Source organism: Glarea lozoyensis (genome assembly GCF_000409485.1).
Source record: "Glarea lozoyensis ATCC 20868 chromosome Unknown GLAREA5, whole genome shotgun sequence".
In the NCBI taxonomy this organism is placed as follows: domain Eukaryota; kingdom Fungi; phylum Ascomycota; class Leotiomycetes; order Helotiales; family Helotiaceae; genus Glarea; species Glarea lozoyensis.
In genome coordinates this window covers 991331-1012477 of record NW_007361000.1, presented here as the reverse complement: position 1 = coordinate 1012477, position 21147 = coordinate 991331, and the positions used below count along the sequence as shown (strand labels likewise).

The 21147-nt window shown below is 46.8% G+C and overlaps 6 protein-coding genes across 6 annotated transcripts; 4 read left to right on the top strand and 2 right to left on the bottom strand.

Annotated features, from left to right (window-relative positions):
- Positions 1-128: 128 nt before the first annotated feature.
- Positions 129-1592, bottom strand: GLAREA_04526 (uncharacterized protein; the record flags this gene model as incomplete). The annotated part of the gene is made up of 1 exon (XM_008086903.1): positions 129-1592. The coding sequence occupies one exon, from the start codon at positions 1590-1592 to the stop codon at positions 129-131; it is 1464 nt and encodes a 487-aa protein (XP_008085094.1).
- A 3395-nt stretch (positions 1593-4987) lies between these two features.
- On the top strand, positions 4988-5149 carry GLAREA_04525 (uncharacterized protein; the record flags this gene model as incomplete). The annotated part of the gene is made up of 1 exon (XM_008086902.1): positions 4988-5149. The coding sequence occupies one exon, from the start codon at positions 4988-4990 to the stop codon at positions 5147-5149; it is 162 nt and encodes a 53-aa protein (XP_008085093.1).
- A 1122-nt stretch (positions 5150-6271) lies between these two features.
- On the top strand, positions 6272-7334 carry GLAREA_04524 (uncharacterized protein; the record flags this gene model as incomplete). The annotated part of the gene is made up of 3 exons (XM_008086901.1): positions 6272-6482; positions 6531-6880; positions 6930-7334. 3 exons carry the CDS (start codon positions 6272-6274, stop codon positions 7332-7334), a joined length of 966 nt encoding a protein of 321 aa, XP_008085092.1.
- Positions 7335-8607: 1273 nt separating this feature from the next.
- On the top strand, positions 8608-9201 carry GLAREA_04523 (uncharacterized protein; the record flags this gene model as incomplete). Its single annotated transcript, XM_008086900.1, has 1 exon — positions 8608-9201. The coding sequence occupies one exon, from the start codon at positions 8608-8610 to the stop codon at positions 9199-9201; it is 594 nt and encodes a 197-aa protein (XP_008085091.1).
- A 1858-nt stretch (positions 9202-11059) lies between these two features.
- On the bottom strand, positions 11060-12308 carry GLAREA_04522 (Cyclin-like protein; the record flags this gene model as incomplete). Its single annotated transcript, XM_008086899.1, has 2 exons — positions 11060-12064; positions 12117-12308. The coding sequence occupies 2 exons, from the start codon at positions 12306-12308 to the stop codon at positions 11060-11062; spliced, it is 1197 nt and encodes a 398-aa protein (XP_008085090.1).
- Positions 12309-13799: 1491 nt separating this feature from the next.
- GLAREA_04521 (uncharacterized protein) lies at positions 13800-14207 on the top strand (the record flags this gene model as incomplete). Its single annotated transcript, XM_008086898.1, has 1 exon — positions 13800-14207. One exon carries the CDS (start codon positions 13800-13802, stop codon positions 14205-14207), a length of 408 nt encoding a protein of 135 aa, XP_008085089.1.
- Between the last annotated feature and the right edge of the window lie 6940 nt (positions 14208-21147).

Genomic DNA, 21147 nt, shown 5'->3' with positions numbered 1-21147 from the left:
TTTACAACATTTAAAGGTATCTAACCGCCGTCTATACGCCAGTCTCCTTGCGCCAAGCTAAGGCAAGCCCTGAAAAATAAAAATAAATCCTTCATATAACACAGTCTAAGTGGGGTTCGCTAAGGTATTCAGACAGCTTCTGCTCGTCTCCCGACAATGTCTACGTTCGATGCTGTACACTGCCTTCGCATTTTTGCTCTGGTTCCATCAGCGTCTGCGGAGGAGCCAAAGCTAGGTGTTCTGGATATCTCTGAAGCACTACGCTTAAGAGACTGGGTCTCGAAGAAATTTGGGACTAGGTCACCAGCTGCTGGCCGCCTGTCGTTTGAATCATGAGTCTGCCGGGCGGTAGAGGAGGTGACGCTGTCCATGCATGGTCCGTCAAGCAAAGGATCGTAGACCCACGCAGCTTCTAGTCCAGGCTTGAATGGGCTAATGTCTTTGAGTTCAACCCATGACAATGTCTCTTCGGACATGGCGATGTAAAGATCAAGAATCTTTCCAGAGTCGTCAACAACCGCACAGTTTCTTTCCAAAAATTCCATGTTATAATCCATGTCCACTAGATGACGCTCGAGTTGACGTAGCATCGGGAGACCTCGAAGGTTTTTGGCGTTGCATAGTTGGGCAACGAGAGGTTGCCACTGCCGACCATGGAGTATGTGTTGGAAGGCGTCGCTGATGGCAGTCCTAAAAGAAAAGCTCGTGGCATCAGGAATGACAATTACTTGGTGAAGTCCACGAGATAGGCATCTTTTGTAAGCGGCGGTGTCCTTTTCGAATGGAAACGGCTGCGAATATGTTGGCAATAGGGATACATGCACAGTCCAGGCCTCTGGGTCTGATCCAACAGAGGATACTCTCTCACGGAATGATCTCACGTTTGGATCTTCATCGTTCATGTCACGATAGATGGATGTTTCACGATCCCTGGGCGAAGGACGACCACGCCTCTCGATGCTTTGTTCGACATCGTCGATGACAGATGGTGGTGTGGAAGCTCGTCTACGGCGGCTCAAGATCGGTATCGCTGCACCCGAATTTTCCAAAGACTCGACTCGCTCCTCCACGCGAATTGATGCATGGTCAACTTCGATCAACTGGTTTCGCATTCGATGGACATCATCCACCAAGCCCTCAATAGTGTCGTCGTAATAAGGTGCACGCTTGTTCCACAAGCCGATGTGATGCCATATCCCTTCCATGCCACGATACAAAGCTTTCGTCTCCGAGGCACCCTCTTCTCGATTCCTGTCGACCAACTCCTCAAGACGGCTAAGCCGATCGACGAGACCACCGCCTCCACCACGTCTCTCTTTGTCCAGCTCGTGTTCCAACATCCTGACTCTTGCTTTCAGTTCTTCCACCTCCATTTTATCCCCGGCACTAGTCTCCTTATTCTCGGTCAGATGGAAGCAAGCTTGATGGCCACAATCGCAGAGGCTGCCCGGTATGGAACGATTCAGCGTAAAGCCCACGCAGGCACAGCGGATGCCGCTGTTCTCGGGGTGAAGGAGGATGTATCGGCAGTTTCCTTTGGGTAGATCTAAGGTATCAAGTCGTGCCTTCTCACGGCGAGGAGGAGAGAACATGTTCATGGTATCCAGGCTGTCCAAAACGATGACCCCAAAGCTCCAGCTCACGCATAGAGATGCAAATAGTAGTGACAGACGGAGAGGTGGGAGGCGTCAAGAAAAAGGTCGGGAAGATTCGGCCGCGCATAGATTTTCCGGATTCGAGACAAATATAGGGTTGGAGGACGGATTGTCGACCAGGTTGGGGGGGATAAGATATCGCGCTGCTGCTATCTGCTGCTGGGTACAGAGCCAGTGCCAGTACTGTATGGAGTCTCGGACGAAGACGTGCGATACGACACGCTTTCTATAGACGTTAATGGACGGTCCATGGCGTGCGGACCCTTTGGTTTGGGGGGGGGATATGGAGTGTTTAAGAGTGCCTGCAAGGTTATCTTGCATTTGTGCTGGGGGAAGGGGCTTCAGGAAGTTCAGGCTCTGCGCCCGCGAGAAAAGCAACACACGGAGCTCAGGTGGGTTGGGGAGCCGGCAATGGGAGGGTTCATTGGTGCATTGGTGGGGGGTTCGAGGGGGTTGTTCTGGGGGGGAAGATAAGGGACGCGAGCAAGCGAAGAAAGTGCTACGCGAGCCAACGTCGACAGACATTTGCGCAACACATCAGATGCGCATCGCATTGGCAAGGCAAGATACATGTACGACGACCTGACGCAACGCACAGGATCGAGTCGTGTTGTCACTCCGGCACTGCAACGGCTGTGATCTGATATCTTCAGTGCGCGAGCAGGACCAGAATACCACTTAACTATCTGCTTTCGAGACAGCGCCGCTCGTAAAGACAGACTTGCCTGGGCTGCTGGATTTCGCTTACGACGACGAACTCCTTGCGCATGCCTTCCTTACCAACAAACTGCCACGTTATATTCGGATAGGCCGCAGGAACAGCAATCCTTCGTCTCATCCAAATAGCCACTTCCGATATGGTGTCAGAATACCGAAGATAATAGAGCAAACGCAGGCGAGAAAAATATTAAGAATACCCCGAGGAACTCGCGCATTCAACCCTATGCTCCGTCCGGAATACCAGCAATGTGCAGAAAGTCTTGACGCTCAGCTGCGGTGCGCCCGTACTTGAAAACTCAATCCTCCATCTGTGACCTAACTCTCATTCTGCCTCAAAGTTAGGTAAGGAGGATGGGACGCAGAGTGGCGTGAGAGTGGGTGTTGAACGAGAGCTCCGGCAAACGGAAGCCCCCCACGTCTCCTTGGATATTCGCAGTCTTGTACCTTCTGCAGCTCTCTACTGCTAAAGTACCTGTAACTTGGCTACTAACTTGTCGAACAAACATGTCACTCAGCTCGCCAGTCTACTTGTCTCTAACTAACCATGATATCCGAACCCCAACGTAGCGCCGTACCTGCCTGCTCGCCTTGTACCACCTGCCTGCTATGGAACGGGCCTTCCCGCTGTATGTGGGCACTCCCAGCCTGCCGTTGCAAGAGTTTCTTGGACAAAAGCAAGCGCCATGCCTCTGAAGGATGGCGATCAGTCCTATTTGAGAGTATAGAACTAGCTCATCCTTCCGATTGAGTTGGAATGTTCCATGTTTGGCGGTTAATATGCATTCTGGCGTTGTTTTTGGCTGCTAAAGAGTCTAGAAATCAACCACATATCGAACAAAATACGTGACCATCTTTAGCTTCGAGAACTTCATCATATCACCGAGCTGGCTATTCGGCGGTAATGGAGGCCGCTCCGCTTGACAACACCAGGATAGTATTCACTGAGCCATGACTGGTAAAGTACACGAGAGAGTTTTTGCCCTTTGGGCGACGATCGTTAATGTGACGCCACGAGTGGCCTCGATGGCAAAAACAAATTGTTGCAGACTCCTGCAGGAGCTAGGGTTAAGCACAGATGCATTGTGCCGATATGATTGTAAGGGAACACCACGTCTGACATGATCAAAGAAGGGACAAGATGTAATAATACAACACTAGCATGTGATTCTCTTAGGTGAGCAAAAGTACAATCCTAACTCTTTAGGTCAGAACTTGTTATACGTGTCCAAAGACATCCATATATACCACCGTCTATAGGCCGGCTCGCGGTGGATAATACAAATGATAGTCGACAGTTAAAACCTGCCGTCTGCTCTATCACGTTGAAGGTAGGAAATTTTGTCAATCAAATTATTGGCAAGATATCGCATATTTTGTCTTATTTTTACAGTAAAGAAAGAATTTCAAGAGCTTTTTCCCTTGAATTAGGTAAATTCCGTTCGAGCCTACTGCCATTTAGTATCCACTGCGAGGATGGTACCCGGCCATTCCACGAACTCTCGAGGTCGACCACGAAATCTGAAAATAACGTATAATTCACGACTTATAGACCTTCACCCCGAAACGTCATTGGCCTCATTTAATTTAGACACCTTGGCACATCATGTTACGATATTTTGCCTCAACCTTAATTAAGGAGACGGGTTTTCGCCCTGACGTCTCCTTTGCAAGCGCATATTGCAATTGGCAAAAACAACCCTTTATCCTCGGGTCCGTATGTAGTACAGACCTGACTGTATTCGTCTTTGACGCTCCCCAAAGTACCCCCACTGCTCACAGCCTGCTATGTTACGACAGGTGGGAAGGTTTCACGGGCCGACAAGTCGGGATGTAAGACAGAGATAAGAAATGTTCAACGCGAGTGGAAGAAACGCTTTAGCCAAGTTGTACGATGTATACCTCGGTGGCACCGAGATGATACACGACAAAGTTGCATGTCTTGTCAATTTTACACAGTAAAGCAAAGTCGAAATAGCGAACTATGTCCCAAATTTGGGGTGTACTCTTCTTCACGGAGAAACGCTGTCACTTAGCAAATCTGATGGTGGGAGCAAGAAGATCTGGTGATATTAAAATCCACACCACCAAATAAATATCCCGCGGGAGGCTGAGGGGCTGTCTACCACCCTCTGCAACAACACGTATACAGGCCATTCAGAGCACTTCTGCCAATTGCAAGATGTCAATGGGTACGCCACCCGCACCTCACTGAAGTGGTCAAGTAATTGCTTCTTCACAAACTGGCCAGACCAGCTCTCAGATCTTGGATGTGGGAGAGCGGAATACGCTCCAAGATACCATCGCGGCACTCGACATCAGCTCGCCCAAGTGCCTTGATAGTGTCTCATCATTGTAGCACATAGAGATTAGCAGGCGAAGCTTGAGTGGCCAGCACGGTAGACATGTCCTGACTTCAACATGAGAAGCAATTTGACAGGACCCAGTGGAGCATCGTACTGCATCATATCTCAATACTACAGTACTCTCTTCTCGGCGTCTTTGCACCACCGCTGCATCTCTGCAGACGCTTGATTTTGCGCATCTCGTGGCAGTTGTGCTCAACGTTTGACATCCCAAGCCCTCTGCGCCATCTTGCTCAGATAAGAATCCACATGGAAGGATCAGAGATTGTCGCCGACGACGCTTATTCGATAGGTTGCACGCGGAAGGCTGCGATATCATCCGGGGGCGATCACGATAATAAGGAATCAACTCGATTCGCAGGTTTGACGATGCGACGTGGGGGCGGACGGGCTTCTTTGGTTAATCCTTGACGTCGAATGCCCAGCCCTGGCGATGGACGCGAATTGGACCAGAAGCTGTGAACACTTGGTCAATATTGGACGTCAGGTAATTCGGCATTGGGACTCCGTCTTTCTCTTTTCGGTCTTATCATCGGCACGGCGCAGGGGTGAGAAAATGTCACCATCGGCTTGTGGGGGATAGAAGGAATGATTCTCGTTTTTGCATTGTCGACGGTAAAGAATGATTGCTGAAAGACCTACATCGATGGAGAATTACCATCAGGATGTCTACTTGAATACAGTATGACGGTTTTTGCCAGAGACAATAGACAGCCGAGCAATTCTTTCGAGGGGTTGGAGTTTCGGGATGTATTTTCAAAGATCAGAGCCTCCGATTGCGTGATTGTTGGATTTTCATCACGGTTTTCATCACGTGCCTACAATCTCGGTCGCTTTCTAGCTCCCGAGACTACTGAATCTCGTTGCAAGCATTGTTTTTTGAAGTTCTGACCGCGATCAAAACCCTAGAAAAACCTCTGAAAGACTTTCATCACATAGCAAAGCACATGCAAGAACGGTTTGTAAAATGGTTCCTGAATCCAATGGCAGAGCACCTTTTTGATTTGTTCCTTCGAGATGTGAAGCGCATAATTGCCGGCAGACGGTGTGAAGCTCTCGGATCTATTGGCATTCAAAGCTCTTCTCACGTTGACTCACAGTCGCCCATTGCCCTGGAATAGCAAGGGCACTTGATGCGCCTTTCGGCTTTCTTCAACGAGTCCGACTGCAGCTTTGGAAGCTTGCTCCGAATTTGTTGTGTTGATTGGCTGTCAAGTGCGGAGTCAGAATTTCAACCACTGGCAAGGCGCTTCTAACCGCGAAGACCTTGCCTGGTCTTCGGAAATATCGTGACTCTCCTCGAGCGCACAACTTGGCCTTGCGACTTCATATTGATTTATTTCTTATTTGTACTCAGTATTCCTCTCTTTCGTCCTCATGTTACGTTTCGAATTAACGTTTCTTGTCGATAAGCAACCCTCCAGACCACAGAAACAGAGAAGGCACCAACGTCACGCTTCAGAGAAATCGAGGAGCTGATAAAGAAACTGGATAGTTCGGATCTATGACAATTTCAAGTCACAGTATTTCAGGATGGGAGAGTTTCACGAAGCCGTCTCAACGCTTCTCGGCTTCTTCACAGAAGGGTTATCGAGTATCAAATCGCAGAAAGAAAAGAAGTCAAGGCGCAGGTTGAAGTCTGAAGCTCGTTTGAATCATTCCTTGAAGAAAAGCAGGCAAGACGTCAAAAGCGTTTATGACCGTGATCTAGAAAAGTTTGGAGACAGCTTCGCTAGAGGAGATGGTACTCCCCCCTTTTCATAGAGCCGAAGCGCCTGCTAAGACAAACTAGCCGAAGCGAGATCTTCCATAGCTTTGATTCTTTCACGATTAGCTGCTGGAGTACTGTCTATTGTAACTCGATTGTCTAAAGGAAAGAGTACAGCATCCGACTACCAGACGTTGGTTGGTCTTTCAGATGACACAAGAAGAGAGACGATTCGAACATTCGACCAACTTTCATCTCGAATCTCAAGTTCCTCAATAACTTTAGCTAAACCAAAGCCAAGTGATAAAAGACCAGAGGCTAGCCGCAAGCACAGCCACGGCTCCAAGAACTCTTCCACGTCCAAATCTCATACCCGAGCGAAAAGCGTTCCAAACCTTTCCGTAACTCCACTTGGGTTGGCTACTGATTCAGCTGTAAGCAAGACATATTAGCGTGGACTGTAAATTGACTAATATCACCTAGTGGGTTCGACCTAAAACTCACACCAAAAGGCGAACATCGTCAAAATCAATGAGCTCCATGACTTCCAGCAAAAAACATCAAACTCCCCCAATTGAAGCGCCTGCTCAGCGCAAACCTCTACCACCATCGCCCCCTCCAATGTACTCATCTCCCGTTCAATCTTTTGTCAGACAATCATCACCACCGTCCAGACGGACCCAAGATGTGTCCTATCACCGCAAATCCATCATGTCATTCGCGTCCGACAGCACGAAATTAGGCGAGATCCCAGAGTATAAATGGAGGGATCAGCAGAGATTGAACGGGGATTATCCTGTTACAGTGTTTTATCCTTTGGATCAGTCTCTGGCTCCTGAGAAGGAGAAGCCGAGGTCGAGGTTGAGGAGGTTGTTTGGGAAGGGTTGATGGGAGATGCTGGGTTATGATGGATGTGTGGAGTACTAATGATCTTTTGTAATTTTCTCGGTTTTCGTTGACGAATAATGTTAGACGTAGGCTTATGATGTTTATGCGGGGTACTAATGCTTGTTTGTAGTTGTCGATTTTCATTTATGAGTAATGTATCATGATCTAAAACCAGTTCTCAACCTTTCAGACAGTTCCTGTTTCTCTCTGTTTACAAACGAGATTATCTTCTATCTCTTCCAACTTCAAATCGTCTACAAGCCCGAATAAAAATCTTGAACCATAGTCAATCTCCTATTCGGTTATGACTACAAGCTTTCCTCACTTATCCATCCCAAATTCTCGCTTAACAGCCAGCTGCCCCTTTTCCGGCAGCCATCACTTTCATTTAATCTTTCCTCATGATGTGTAAATTTACATGATCATACAACACAGTATAAGTTCACTTGCTTCGCTCTGATATTGACATGTTCGGCACATACAAACAGTGTTCACTCGTCGTCACAGTCATAGAATATGAAGATACACCTTCACTGGTGTTAAATTGGAGACAGGAACGGCCCGGCTGAACTGCAAGCATGTCATTTGCTCGTGTAGTTGAATGCTATAAAATATTTCACTATGATACACTTCACTATAATACTCGTCTTCAACAAGCTGAGAGGCTGGTCATTATCACCCACTTTTGATCTCGTAGTATAATGCTATCTTATTCCATGACTTATCGGGGTATGTTCACTTGGTCTGCAATTGAACGATGACTTACACAAGTCTCTGTTGGAGTTCAGTGGTAGTTTCAAAAGGACAAATTGAAAGAAGAAAGGGAGGCAGAAAAAACGTTGGTCAGTTACTAGCTGCTGGCGGGTATACTCAGCAGTGAGCTGTTCAACTTTGAAAATGAGGCTGTCTATCACAGTTTGACACCAAAAATAACATGAAATTTGAAAAGAACGTGTCATGTCTCCGTATGTCCGAACAATGTATTTGGGTGGACACTCAACAGCATTGGTCAACTAGCGTCCGGAAATCTCTTTGTTCGTTCTACCCAAAACCCATTATTGTCGGTACGTGCTCTGAAACCACTGAGTTCATATGAAAGCGGTGGTATCAAAAAATCAAACAAAGAGAAATCCCATGGAAAATAAAAACCCTTCCCAAACTCATCTTGGAATCTTGGAAATCAATCTCAACGACACCACTTCTCTGCAAGACTACAATTCCCACTTCAAGCTATCAACTCCAACACGGAAATCGAATACCGAGCAACCTCACAATGGTACTCACACGCACAGCAACAAATAGCATCCCGCCACACTCCTACTCCGAATTGATCCTTCAGTTGAACCGCACCTCCATAACCTCACCAACCCGCGTCACATTCGCAAAAGACTCACCATCTCCCTCAACACCGTCACGCAAAACCCTTTCATCCCCACGCAAACCATCCCGCAGTCCCTCATCTCGCCACTTCTTCCACCCGGCCCGCCCGGCGCCCCGTCGTCCAATCCCCATCAAAGCAACACCCAAAAGCCCAATCCGCACCACAGCTCACCACGCAATCCACAAATCTCCCAGGAAATCTCCCAAGACGCCTACATCAGCTCAAATTCGTTCTTATAAAAAGAGAAACGGGAGGAAAGTGCGGTTTGATGAGAGTACGTTTGTGACGAGAGAAATGAGGGTTAGTGAGAGTGGGACGAGGGAGTTAAAGAGAGCGGAGAATGAGATCGAAATTTGGCGGGAGTTGCTTGGGATGCAAGGGGAGGGGACGGGGATGGGGGAGGTGGTGAGGGAGTGTTTGGAGAGGGCGGAGAGGAGAAGGGATGGGTTGGTTGGAAATATGGATGTGGAGATGTGTGAGGAATGAGGGATGCTGAATAGCCTGCGGAGGATAATTCCCTTCTAAATATGACTCATTCAACGCGAAGTCTTTAGATTTTCAGAAGTACAGAAAGATTTCATGACGGGTAGAAAATAATCAAACATGCGGGTTGAATACTATCTGATCTTGTGTGTGCCTTCGTTCCAGTGCAATCAACCATGACCCTTAATTTGGCAATACTATTCCCGCCAGCTCCGTCACTAAGCTGGCAAAACACTAACAAAGCTAGACTACATGGAAAGCATCCAAGACACCCGAACAATGAGCCCTTATAATCAACACAGGAAAAATAAAACAGAATATTTGAAGTGACATGAAAAACATAACCACCAGAAAACACCAAGACACGAAAATGATGCTCCTACTTCAAGGAACACTTTATAAGTAGCACATATATTGCTCTAAGGACGAGGAAACTTTTCATCTATCTTGACGACAAATAATTTTGACCTACTGACCATCTAGCCAAATATACAATCAAGTCAACTCCCCCATCTAGATAGTTTACTCACCTCAACACCAACCACCACTCCCAGACACCACCCCCAAAGCCCCAACTCAACACACAAATCACACACCATCCTTCTCATCCCATCCACCTCCATCCCTCAACAAAACATCCCAAACCCTTATCTCAATCACGCACATCATCCGCCATCAATTCTCATCCGTTACCAACGAATCAACAACAACCTAATCAGTACCAACATCACCGTGAATCAATCATACAGTAAATTCCATCGTGGACCCACAAACGAATCTCGGGAACTCATCTACCCGGTAGATATTCCATTTTCGAGGATATCGACGGGATAGAAAATCACGACTTCACTCCGTTGAAAAGTATATAGTTGCAGCCTGAAATTGATGGCACCAAGAACTTCACCCTCTTTCCTTTGGAGAATTACATAATAGAATCGAAATCACGTACATAGACAAGACTGAATCCAAGCTTCACCATTGTCTTGTAGAAATTCATGTTGTTCATCCCTTCCGCGTCAGACAGGAATTCTCATTTGAAAAATGGCGTGCCCATTCCAGAACATCACATACTCTGGCTTTCAACACAGAGAGACTGAGGTGATAGCACGGTGAAGTCACGTATGAACATCATAAAATGTTTGAACAATATATCCGCTTGCAATGCGTTTTTTTTTTTGCATTTGTTACTATCTAAACGGCTATTCCATGTACTCTGACACAGAAAAGGCAAGCCTCGGGTATCTCAACCAAACCCACTCCACCGCCATTATCCAGAGTAGTTATTATTCTCGATCCAACCGGTTGCACTAATATGCAACAACAATGAATTGCGAGACAACCCTGATGTCCACCTCCCTTCCTTTCCCAGAGCATAGTGCTGCCATCCTCTCCCCTCAAAGTATCCGTCCGAATTATGTGTCCGAACGTCAACGTAATAGTGTATCAATCTATATCCTATGCCTCGTCAAAACCCAGCCGGGGTTTCACCATGCCATCTTCAATGATGTGCTTTTTGTTTGTCGACCATCCATCCGAATGTAGTGTGCAAGAAGGGTATTGTATCGAGCCATGCTTTTGGTAGGCAAGGCACCTCCTGTAAAGGGAATCGAAAGTGAGAATGAAAAAGAAGGTTGGAAATCGCTAAAACTTCAACGCAGAATAATCCGATCGCTAATGCCGAGATGACGAAATCGGAAAACACGCTTATGCCGACAATGAAATAGTTCCTTTTTGGTGAGATGTGGAATTCGAGTGTAGTCGAGCCGCGCACAATCAGTACAAATTGTAGTACATATGAGAGTTGAACCGAGTAAAAAAATTTAGATCAAAGCAGCCATGAATGGCACGCTAAGACCTTAGGTCAATACATTTCTAGGTCTTGTCGGTACGCCTGATAATGTTGACCTTGATAGGCATGATGATTCATTTGCGGTGTTGGGGTTACAGGACATCGAGGTGGCTGTGGAAACCCTTTAGCATATTGCTGTCCATTGACAAAATATTCACCATCAGGTGTGATTGGTGGAGTCAGATATCCATTGATGGTAGTGTTGCCGTACGGCTTCTGAGGAGTTCCTGGATACAAGTCTTGATGAGAGACCGGCTTCTGAATTGATGGAATTTCGACTGGTGGTGTTGGTGGATTGCGGGCTCTACTGAGCATCTCTTGTTGGCGGAGGAAAGCATCAACGATCGAAGAGACGCGAGACGTATGTGGAGATACGTGCTTGCGGAAGAGAACCTGGGATGGTCTATCAAGCTTCTGGGAAAGATCAATCATTGCCGATTGTACTTCGTGCTCGAGTTGTTCTGAATGTTCGTCATAAGGGCGGCCAAGAATAGCACGAGCAAGAGTGATTGATGCATGTGCCATGACTGAAGGCTTCCGTGAGACAAATTCCTTGTGGTACAATGAGATCTCGGAAAGGTACAATGCCATATGTTCAACCTGGAGGTCCTCGTTCTGATCTTTCAACTTCAACGTCATCCATGTATCAATGGTTGGGTGACCAATAACCCACTCCAGAGTGTTCAGGACGTGCCATTCCATCTGGGTAAACATTTCCTCGTCGTAGAGGGAGCAGCACATTGACTTCAACTCTCTAATCATTGGCACACGATCTTTCTTGTCACCATACTTGGCAGCGATGAGTAAAGCAGCACATCCAACCAATTGGTAATGTCTCTTGTACACCACTCTTTTTGAGCAATATCGATCGAGGAGGTTGACAGCGAGAAAAAGAGTTTCTGGGAGCAATTGGAAAGCAGCGTGGGCTTCGATGAGGAAGTCAATGAGATAGGGACGCATGAACCATTGGATTTCTTGCTGTATGTCAATGGAAGCGACGTCTGGAAGAGTATCCATCTATTGAAGGTTAGCAAATAGGAAAATAAATTTGCAGATCGTGGTAATTGACCTCCATCTGGTGCATGTGTTTTGTGATATCTTCAATGTACAAATCACTGGCCAGTCTTGACAACTCATTGGCCATCTGCTCCCTTCTTTGAAGAATCTTCATCTTAAGATTATCTCGCATTGATGGTTGTTGGTAGGTGGAGTCGTCTGATTCTACAAAGTAGGTATCACACGGCTCTCGTTGGTACGCCATGGTGTATGGTATTGAAGGTGAAAGGTTTATCGAGTAGGTAACTTCTCTCGAGATCGTAAATGGCAAGGAATGGACGTCAAGTTCGCCAGGAGCTTCGACCGAAGGTTGCTCGGTACACTGGATTGTGTGAAGGAATGTGAGTGTATCGTTCGGGGAGGAACAATACTCCAGGTAATCGAGAAATTATAAAATTAGAGAGCGTCTGATATTATATCGAAAGAAAAAAAAAGAATGACAGTGGCTAGTCGAACTGTCACTTTGATATCCAGGGTGAAGATTCGTCGGGCAGGAGAATTATCTTTTAAGAATGGCCGTCAAAAGAATCTAGAATTGAGACAAATCATGATGTTAGCGATCTTTGCGTGAGACCCGCCTAGGGAGAAAAAAGCCTTTGCAAGCCGCCCAGCCATGAATTCACCGCAGGGTAAAACGTTCGACTTGACGAGAATGTGGGGAATGCTGCAACGTACCTTGGTAGATTGCAGAAAATTAAGATACCGGGTTCGGGACGAAAAGTCTATCTAACCAGAGGATGTCCAGTTGTGAATGACTTGGCGTGAGTAAACTTCGGGAATAACTTCTGGAGTGAATAGGCAAGAGAAAGGTTGGATCAACGAGTAAACGTCTCCGACCTTATGCTCTGGCTTGGATTGTGTGAGATGTGCGTGCCGTCGAGGGGAGACTTGCGGAGAATGCAGATACGCGACGATTGGCATGCGAATGCTGAGGAAAGGGAGCGTCAGTAGATGATCTTGCCTCGAACGACAAGTGTCAAGAATCTTGCAGTGCAATGGGTGCTCACCTTTTCTATGTCGAATAACCTTTTTTCCCCTTGGTGGAGCTTAATCTTAAATGCAGATAGGTTGATGCTAAGTTCCGTGGGGACCTTAACAATTAATCAAATCTATATCAGAGCTAGCTCGCGGATTCCTGGACGAAAGAGCGTAGGAGTGGAATTCGATTGAATATCCAACGAGAGTTGTGGTGGGCGGAGAAAAACTGGGAGCTTCCAATTTCGAGATTGGAGGTTTAGCGGGCACACGAGGTCGGAAAGTCGGTTGGACAACTGCGGAACCGGGTAGATTTCACGGAATTGATCAATCGGTAGAGACGATGTGGATGAGGATGGGAGGGACCAGAGATAGAGCTGATAATTTGGTGGTCGTGGGGGATAATGAATCTCCTCGTGGGTGGTGGTTCGGAGCAGACAGTTACGGACAGACAAGAGAGTTGGAGCTGCAATCGAGCATCACTTCCAAACTGGACAATTCCTCGAATCCTGCGTAAAGACTGTCGATGGAGAGATGAGATGGATTCCTTCTTCTTGTTCCTCCTTTTGTCCCTCGGATGATGGCAGATTCGAGGGTATAAAGAGAGGAAAGAGAGGAGAGGGGAGGGTGAGGAGGATAAGGAAAGTGAAGCTGGATTGAAGCAGCAGACTCTCATGAGAAAGTAGAAACGACTGGCCCCGGTCGGCTGGGAAGGAGAGCCATGCCGCATTGGGGTATGAAAGTGGGGCTTGATGGTCTTGGCTTGGCACGCTGGTTCGAAGCCGTGACCTGGGAGGGTGGAGGGGGGGTGGAGGCACTGGGAGCGAACTTGGAAACACTTCAAGCAGCAAGCGGAGCGAGAGAGACACGCAGAGCGTCGATGCACCGCGAGGGACAGGCCAGGGGACGCCGGCGCTGGATGATGGGCGAGCTGGGATGGCTGCTGGACGGTGGAGACGTGAATGCATTTCGCCATACAAAACTGCATGCGCTCTGCAGGCCTTGGAAGGGTTGGTGGACGGACTGGACCTGTCCTGGGAGCTCCGTTGGTTCCAAGGTTGCTCCAGCTCAGACAGGCCATGTACGATCACGGTCACGAAAAGGTCGACACAAGACGATTACAGAATAGGCGTGTTTGGACTTTGTATTACTCCCGGGCTTTGTGTATTGGACGTTGATTGCCAAACAACCAAACACCTCGCTTAACTCTCTGAACTCTGCTCAAGTATTCATTGCCTTGATCTCGGTCTCTGGCGCGTCTCTACGTGTCTCCGTGTCTTCATGTAATGTATTCTCTGCTTGTCTTTACGCCTCCATTGTTGGCTGATGGTGCCGGTTCTTCTGCCCGTCTGGGGACCGTGGCAGGGAACCCATACAATTATCACAACCGAGTATGGTCCATACCATACAGCAGCATTATTAGCACGAGCCGGTCAGCCAGTAAGCCGTCGGTCTTCTGAGGCTATGAAGGCAAACGGCGTTGGCTTTAGTGATTACACTTAGACATGCCGGGTACGCGATGAAGAAACATCGTTGGTCGTGTTGGTTTCGTGATTTGCAGCTGTCATTCTCCAAAGACGGTTCGGTACGGATATAATGGACAATTCGACCTTGGAAGGCAAGCTCATCGTTAAAAGGAGTCGACATAATTACCGTCAAGTCACGTCAGATCATTTTCACTGGACAATTCGAAAAAGGGGTTACTACAAGTAAACGACGCAGCCAAACTAACGAAGCAAACCACCAATAAAACTCGCGAGCGAACGGCCGGTCTCTCACACATCCAACTTGTCAATTTACTACTGCAGCAGCCCAAAACTCTGGAGAAAGCAAATAATCCAGCAGGCAATCTTGGATATGCCAGGCCGGGACACTACCACCGACTGGCGTGGCCATCAATTGGGGAGGAGGGTTCCAAGAGGCACGGCAAGCTGACGAACAATGCAGCTCCGATGCAAGCCAAAAGTAGAACTTGCGTACAGAATTCAAGGAAACCGACCAAACTATACTTGGTACAGTAATAGCACCACATTCTCCTCACGCGGCAAGTAGTCGATCACCCTCTCTGCATACCCGAATCATCAACAAAGAATTCAATTTACAATGATAAGTGCTTGCATCAATCTCGTCGCGAACGCGTCGAAGAATTGACATTTTCTTCCACGCAGGCTGCGGCTCTTGGACCTCATCACCACAATGTGGAATCCCACGCTGGTGGGCCGGTCATGAACAATTCATTTGTCCACGATGCAACCTTCGATCGCTTTGCATGGCTTTGCATGTTTATTGTTGATCGATCTGAATAGGTGTATGTCCATGTTTCACGAGGCCTTGCGTTTGATATATCGTCATGCACTCTACCAAAATAGTCTTCGCATGGAGATTTTTTACTCGCTTGGAGATTTTTCATTCTGCTTTGGTCGTGATAATTATATAGCATGATTTGTATAATCTTCATCTCTCTAGTTCATCCCATTTTATCCTCTTACCATTCCATTCCATTCCCCTATCAGGTTATCCCCTAAACCATATGCCACAAATAATAACCTCCTTTTCGACCAACAATCGAACATCTTCATCATTTCAGCTGAACACCCTGTCACTCGCCCACCCAGCCTTCCCATCCACAAATTGCGTGCAGCGACTCTATCCACTTACAAGGCGCAACCTCGCGGTCTTGCGAAAAAAGAACTTTGGAGGTCTGATGTGTTGGCGACTTCGGTGGCCTATCACCGTATCTTGATCCCGACCGCTATATGTATGAAATAATAATGGCCTTGGAATGGGCGTATAGATACATCAATGACTCAACGAAGTCTGGGGATTTAGAGATGACAAACTATGCATCAGTAAACTCACCGATACCCTTACAGTATTTCCATATACATAATTCATGGCCTGGAATTGTAAACTTCGAATAAATCACGTGAGCGTAACTATCCCCCTTTCAAACGCATCCCACTACTTCTGAATTAATTCATCTCCGCTGCATACTAAACCAAACACCCCCCTTCCGTTCCGCGCACTGCCCAAGTTCCAACTCTCATACCCACCCCTAAGTTTGACCCATCCATCCCACTCCATTCCGACTTCCACCACCCTACCACCTTTGACGCGTCAAAAATCAAGCGCGACCGCGTTTTCCATCACGACACTCGGACCCTTCCCAGCTTTCCGGTAGTGTATGCATATCTTAAAGATCCCGTGCGCGAGTTATGTATTCGGTAAGTGGAATATGGAAATGGGCAGGCAGGTGTGAAAGGGGAATGCAGATGTTGGGAAAGCGCTTAGGCGGATATTGAGACGGTTTTGGGTGATAGGTGATGGAATTGGGTTGGAATTGGAAGGCATTTGGGGAGAGTGGAAATTTGTCTGGATGGGGGTTTATGCGTTGAAAGATACGCGCGTGGGTGAGTTGAGAGTTTGGAATTAAGATTTAGGTGAGGTTTAGTTTCTTGGAATGCATGGTTGATGCGAGTATTTTTGGACAAATAACTAGTTAGTTTGTAAATGCATGGAATAGGAGAATGAAGATCGATATCTCAAATTACCATAGCAATTATAGACTATCGAAATACACCCTCTCTCTCATCTCTAGCTCTGAGTTCCACGTATAAGTCATTCATATAAAGTTATGTACCCGTCCCCCGCCTATGCAAACATCATACTAATCTACCTAATGCACCAAAGCACCGCACCACGCACCAACCTCCACAATCCAAACTCTTCACGTCATGAATTAATCCCCCATCCATCCGTATCAAGCATCCCCCATTAACCGTCGCGTCTCTTCAACACGACTCCATTCGCACAACCGCGAATCCCCTCAACACCGCCGCCTCAACTCCTGCAAGCACTTACTCAGACCCCGAGCGAGCCCAGGCAACTCGACACCCAACCTCCGACCTAAATACGAAACCTTTTTCACTCGTCATGACTTAAAGAATGGATACAAAACGTCTTCCCCTCACCGAAAATTTGCGTGTTAAATGGAGCCAGGTCGCGAAATATGACACGCGACTTGCGGGAGTGGATGAAGGTATTCCCAAATCCTGAACGCGAAGATGCATATACTTAGGTCTTGCATATATGAGCCTCATTCTTGAACTCCACTACCGAGGTGCACCAGCGGTCTAGCATTGTCCGTACCATCTATTCGTAAGTTGCCGTGGAAATGTCCTTCTGACGATGAAAAAAATGTCTGTGGAGCTCCACCGTGTTACCTCATACCTCCGTTCGTTGCTGTATCGACAATGGGATTGCGGAGACCTTCAATTGACATTTTCTCTACTCCGTTCTTCTGCATGCATTTTTCTTTTCGACGCAACATAAGATATCAGGCTTCAACACAATTACCTCATACCGTACTCGAGTACCACCTCACCTGGACACCTTTCAATCCTTCACCTGCGGGATCCTTCAAATAGCTTTTGCCCCGCACTTTTCATCAGCCACAGTTGACCCTTGACATTCCCCACTTTCTTCCCGCCCCCTAAACGCGTCAGAGCTTTTGAGTTGAGGCTGAACTTTAAATTTCGCGTTTTCAAGCACCAATCAGAAGAGTTCCGTTTAGAGATCTGGTTCTTCTAGATTCCCATGGAATTTGAGAACTTCTTACGAAAAGTACATTGAATTTATCGAATCAAAACGTCGTACCAACATTACATCAATGAAGCACACATCACTCCATATCCACTCACCAACATCAATTCTTCACCGAAACCCCTCAAATCCTCCCCTACATATCTTACCTCACCTATCTCAACCCCTCTCTTTCGTAAGATCAAACGACCGACCGCGTATATCTGACTACTCGTACGTCAAATCACGCGCAGCAAACAAACATTCAACCAAGGAAGCACCGATGTCACACCATTGAAATCTTACCCGAGACTTGAGTAGTCTACCTAGGATCTTGACCCGTGGTTTGAGTTTGAGGGTTTGTACTACATTAATTCAAGACGGGAGTTTATCCGAGTCTGAATCAGGTAGAAGTTTGTGCGGGAGGCTTTGAGTAGCTTATTCTTTACGCGTTTGTGGACATTTCAACCCATAGACGGACGTGAAGGACAATAAGTTTCTCTTGCCAGTAGTAAAGAGAACCTATTGAACTCTTCTCCCTCTTCCTCTCCCAAAATCCCGACTTTCTCTCCAAATATCCCGACCCTCTCATCTTCAATCTCTCACGAACCATTCGCCTCCTCCGCGTCTCCGGACGTACACCAGCGTGATCTCCAAATCATCTCAGCTGCATACAATACCACTCGGTGTGCATCTCTTGCAGGACAAAGAATCCTTCGCAGGGCTGGGGACGGGGATGCATGGGAGGGGATGTGTGATGATGTATGTTGATGCAGACTCGAGTTCCAATTGGATTTCTCGGGACGCGATCAAGAACGCGTTTTTGGATAATGGGATTTTCTTTTTTGTTTATTGCCGAAAATGATCTAAAATGAATTGTTGTTTACGTCTATTTGTTATGCTTATTTCGAATTATGTTCTTCACGTCATTGGATTTGCTATACATCAAATGCATCACTTGAAAATCCCCGTACTCAGCGGAAGACCATCAATTGAGACCGCTCTCCTGAATATCACGACGTGATCGACTGCGGCCTCCTCCACGCCCTCGTTTCCGGTATGACGGGAATTATGTTGGGTGGCGGGAAACAAATTTCCAGGTGTCCAGTGGACGAAGAAACGAAAGGCGTGGAATTTCTTTGGCGGCGCGTATCTCTCTACATGAGGAAGGTAGAATGAGATGAGCTGAGGTTGATCTCGGCGCTGGGCGAGATGCTCAGTCCACAGATGTACGCCGTATTCAATTGAATTTGGAGTACGGAAGACATATACCTTTTGCTTTGCAACACATGGAAGATGTTTACAATTTACTCAATTCAAAATAATTGTTCAATTTTGAAGCGCGTCTTCTCGTGTTGGATATTGAAATAGCATCTGCACACCTGCATCGGGTGGAGAGATCCAAATACCCGGGCCGCATTCGCCGGATAAGTGTTCAGCCACGATCGACGACGCCACAATTGCATGTGCGAGGTGCTCGATAGGAGGAGATGAGCAGGAGATTCTCCTTTTTGAAGATGGAAATCATTACTTTATTAGTCAAGTATTGTACTTTACTATTATACCATATAAAAGATATATATAAACTTCCTCACAACCTGCCCTTTCTAAACGCTTCACCTACCACTTCCATCTCCAATATCCAATCACATCCCCCATCTCCTTCCAATACCAACAAGCTATCAAGCTTTATGCATAAACACACTCACTAACTCATTTTCAGCCGCTCATCACCTCCCAATCATTTGTAGACCTAAGCGTTGTCGCAAAGGAGGTCGGAGAATTGATGTGTTGTTCTTGAATCATGGACGCATGCGGTAATCTCGCTTATTTTAGGGGGTTTGGGGATGGGCTGTTGATGCGAATTTAGGTATGGGGTTTTTGGTGAGGAGTTTGAGGGAATAGAGAGGTCTAGCGGCGGATAGTACAGCATGCTGGAGTCTTGGTTTAGAGGTTCGGAGGGTGAGGGCGACGTGGGGTTAGAATTAGTGAAGTGAAAATGTTTAGGTGAGTTGGAGGAGAGGTGAGGAATGTTGTGGTACATTTCCCTTGGAGAATTATGATTTATAAATTCGTATACCTATTGAAGAGGTGTGCATAGTTGTATAAGTATAATTGGATAGGTGATGAGTTCGGTGACTGTTGTTTAACTTTAAAGTGTTTCTGGTCTTTTGGTTAGCCGAACATGGTAAATCGAGCACGAAACACGCTTCGCTTTTTTATTCATAGATCATGAAAGAACGCTTCTAAAGTGATACGAAAATAGGAGGAGTGGAATTTATCAAGCTAGATAGTTCTGAGCAAAGTGTCTAGACGGAGGTAGTTGTGGGTGACAAAGCTTATGAAAGCTTGATTATTTGTTAGAAACATTTTTCAACACTCACTCTCTTATTCTTATGGAACCTTTTAAATCATACCCAAAATGATCTGGCATACCGAGAGTATCTATCTGCCTTTCAATTATCAACCTCTAATGTTCACAAACTTTATCAAGTTCTCCTGTTGCAAACTCTCAATCATCAGGAGGAACACCAAACCCCTTTCCCTCACCTCTCACGACATCAATCTACTGAAGACCACTGAAAAACGTCCCTTCCAACACAAGATACTGTGAATCCCTCCAAATCCTCCCCACCCTCTCCCTAATCCTCAAGAAATATCACAATTCTCCTCCACCTTCTCACCAACCGACCTAAAATCCCTCTTCACAATCTCCCCAGTGTGGAAAATACTCTGGGATGTTGAGCCTGAGAGGACTTCGCTTTGCGGATGGCTTGAGCTGTGGGTTTGTGGTGAGGTTGTGGAGGGGTGGGGGAGTCAGTGACTGAGGATTTGCTAGGGGTTGATGGGGTATTTACATCCAAATACGCCGTTTATGTAGTATGTTCTTGAAGTTGCTGCTTTCTCTTCTCTGTATACCAATTATGTATATCAAATCTTGCCGGTCGTGGAAGGAAACACCTGATAAGCTTCACAACCACTTCCACAATCTCATGCGGATCACTTCTAAACCCATCACAAGCAACACCCAATTTCACTCTCCCATTCCTCTCAGGCCCCCTCTTCAAATCCCCCCATTCTCATCTACTCCCTGCCGCCCCGTTCCTTTGTCAACTCATGAAAAGCAATACATCGTCCCCTTCGCATCCAGCGCATCATTCAATCCCGCCTCAGCAGTCTCCTCAGAAGTTAACCCACTGGCATACTCCACGATAGTCCTCACTCCCGCATTGAGCGACTCATAACCACCTCGCAATTTGGAGATATATACGTCCTCAGGAGCGAGGAGTGTGTTTGCTAGGCTGAATACGCCGAACCACTGCCAGTGTGGTGTTTCGGCCGAGGGTTTTGAAGGCGTTGAGCCACTCGATGAGTAAAACTTAGAAACGAGAAGAGAAGTGGGAAAAGGACGTACGCCGTGGTTATGGGTTAAGATGTTCATCATCTTAGCGGTTGTGTGGAAGAGAAGGTGATGTAATTTTTGGTGA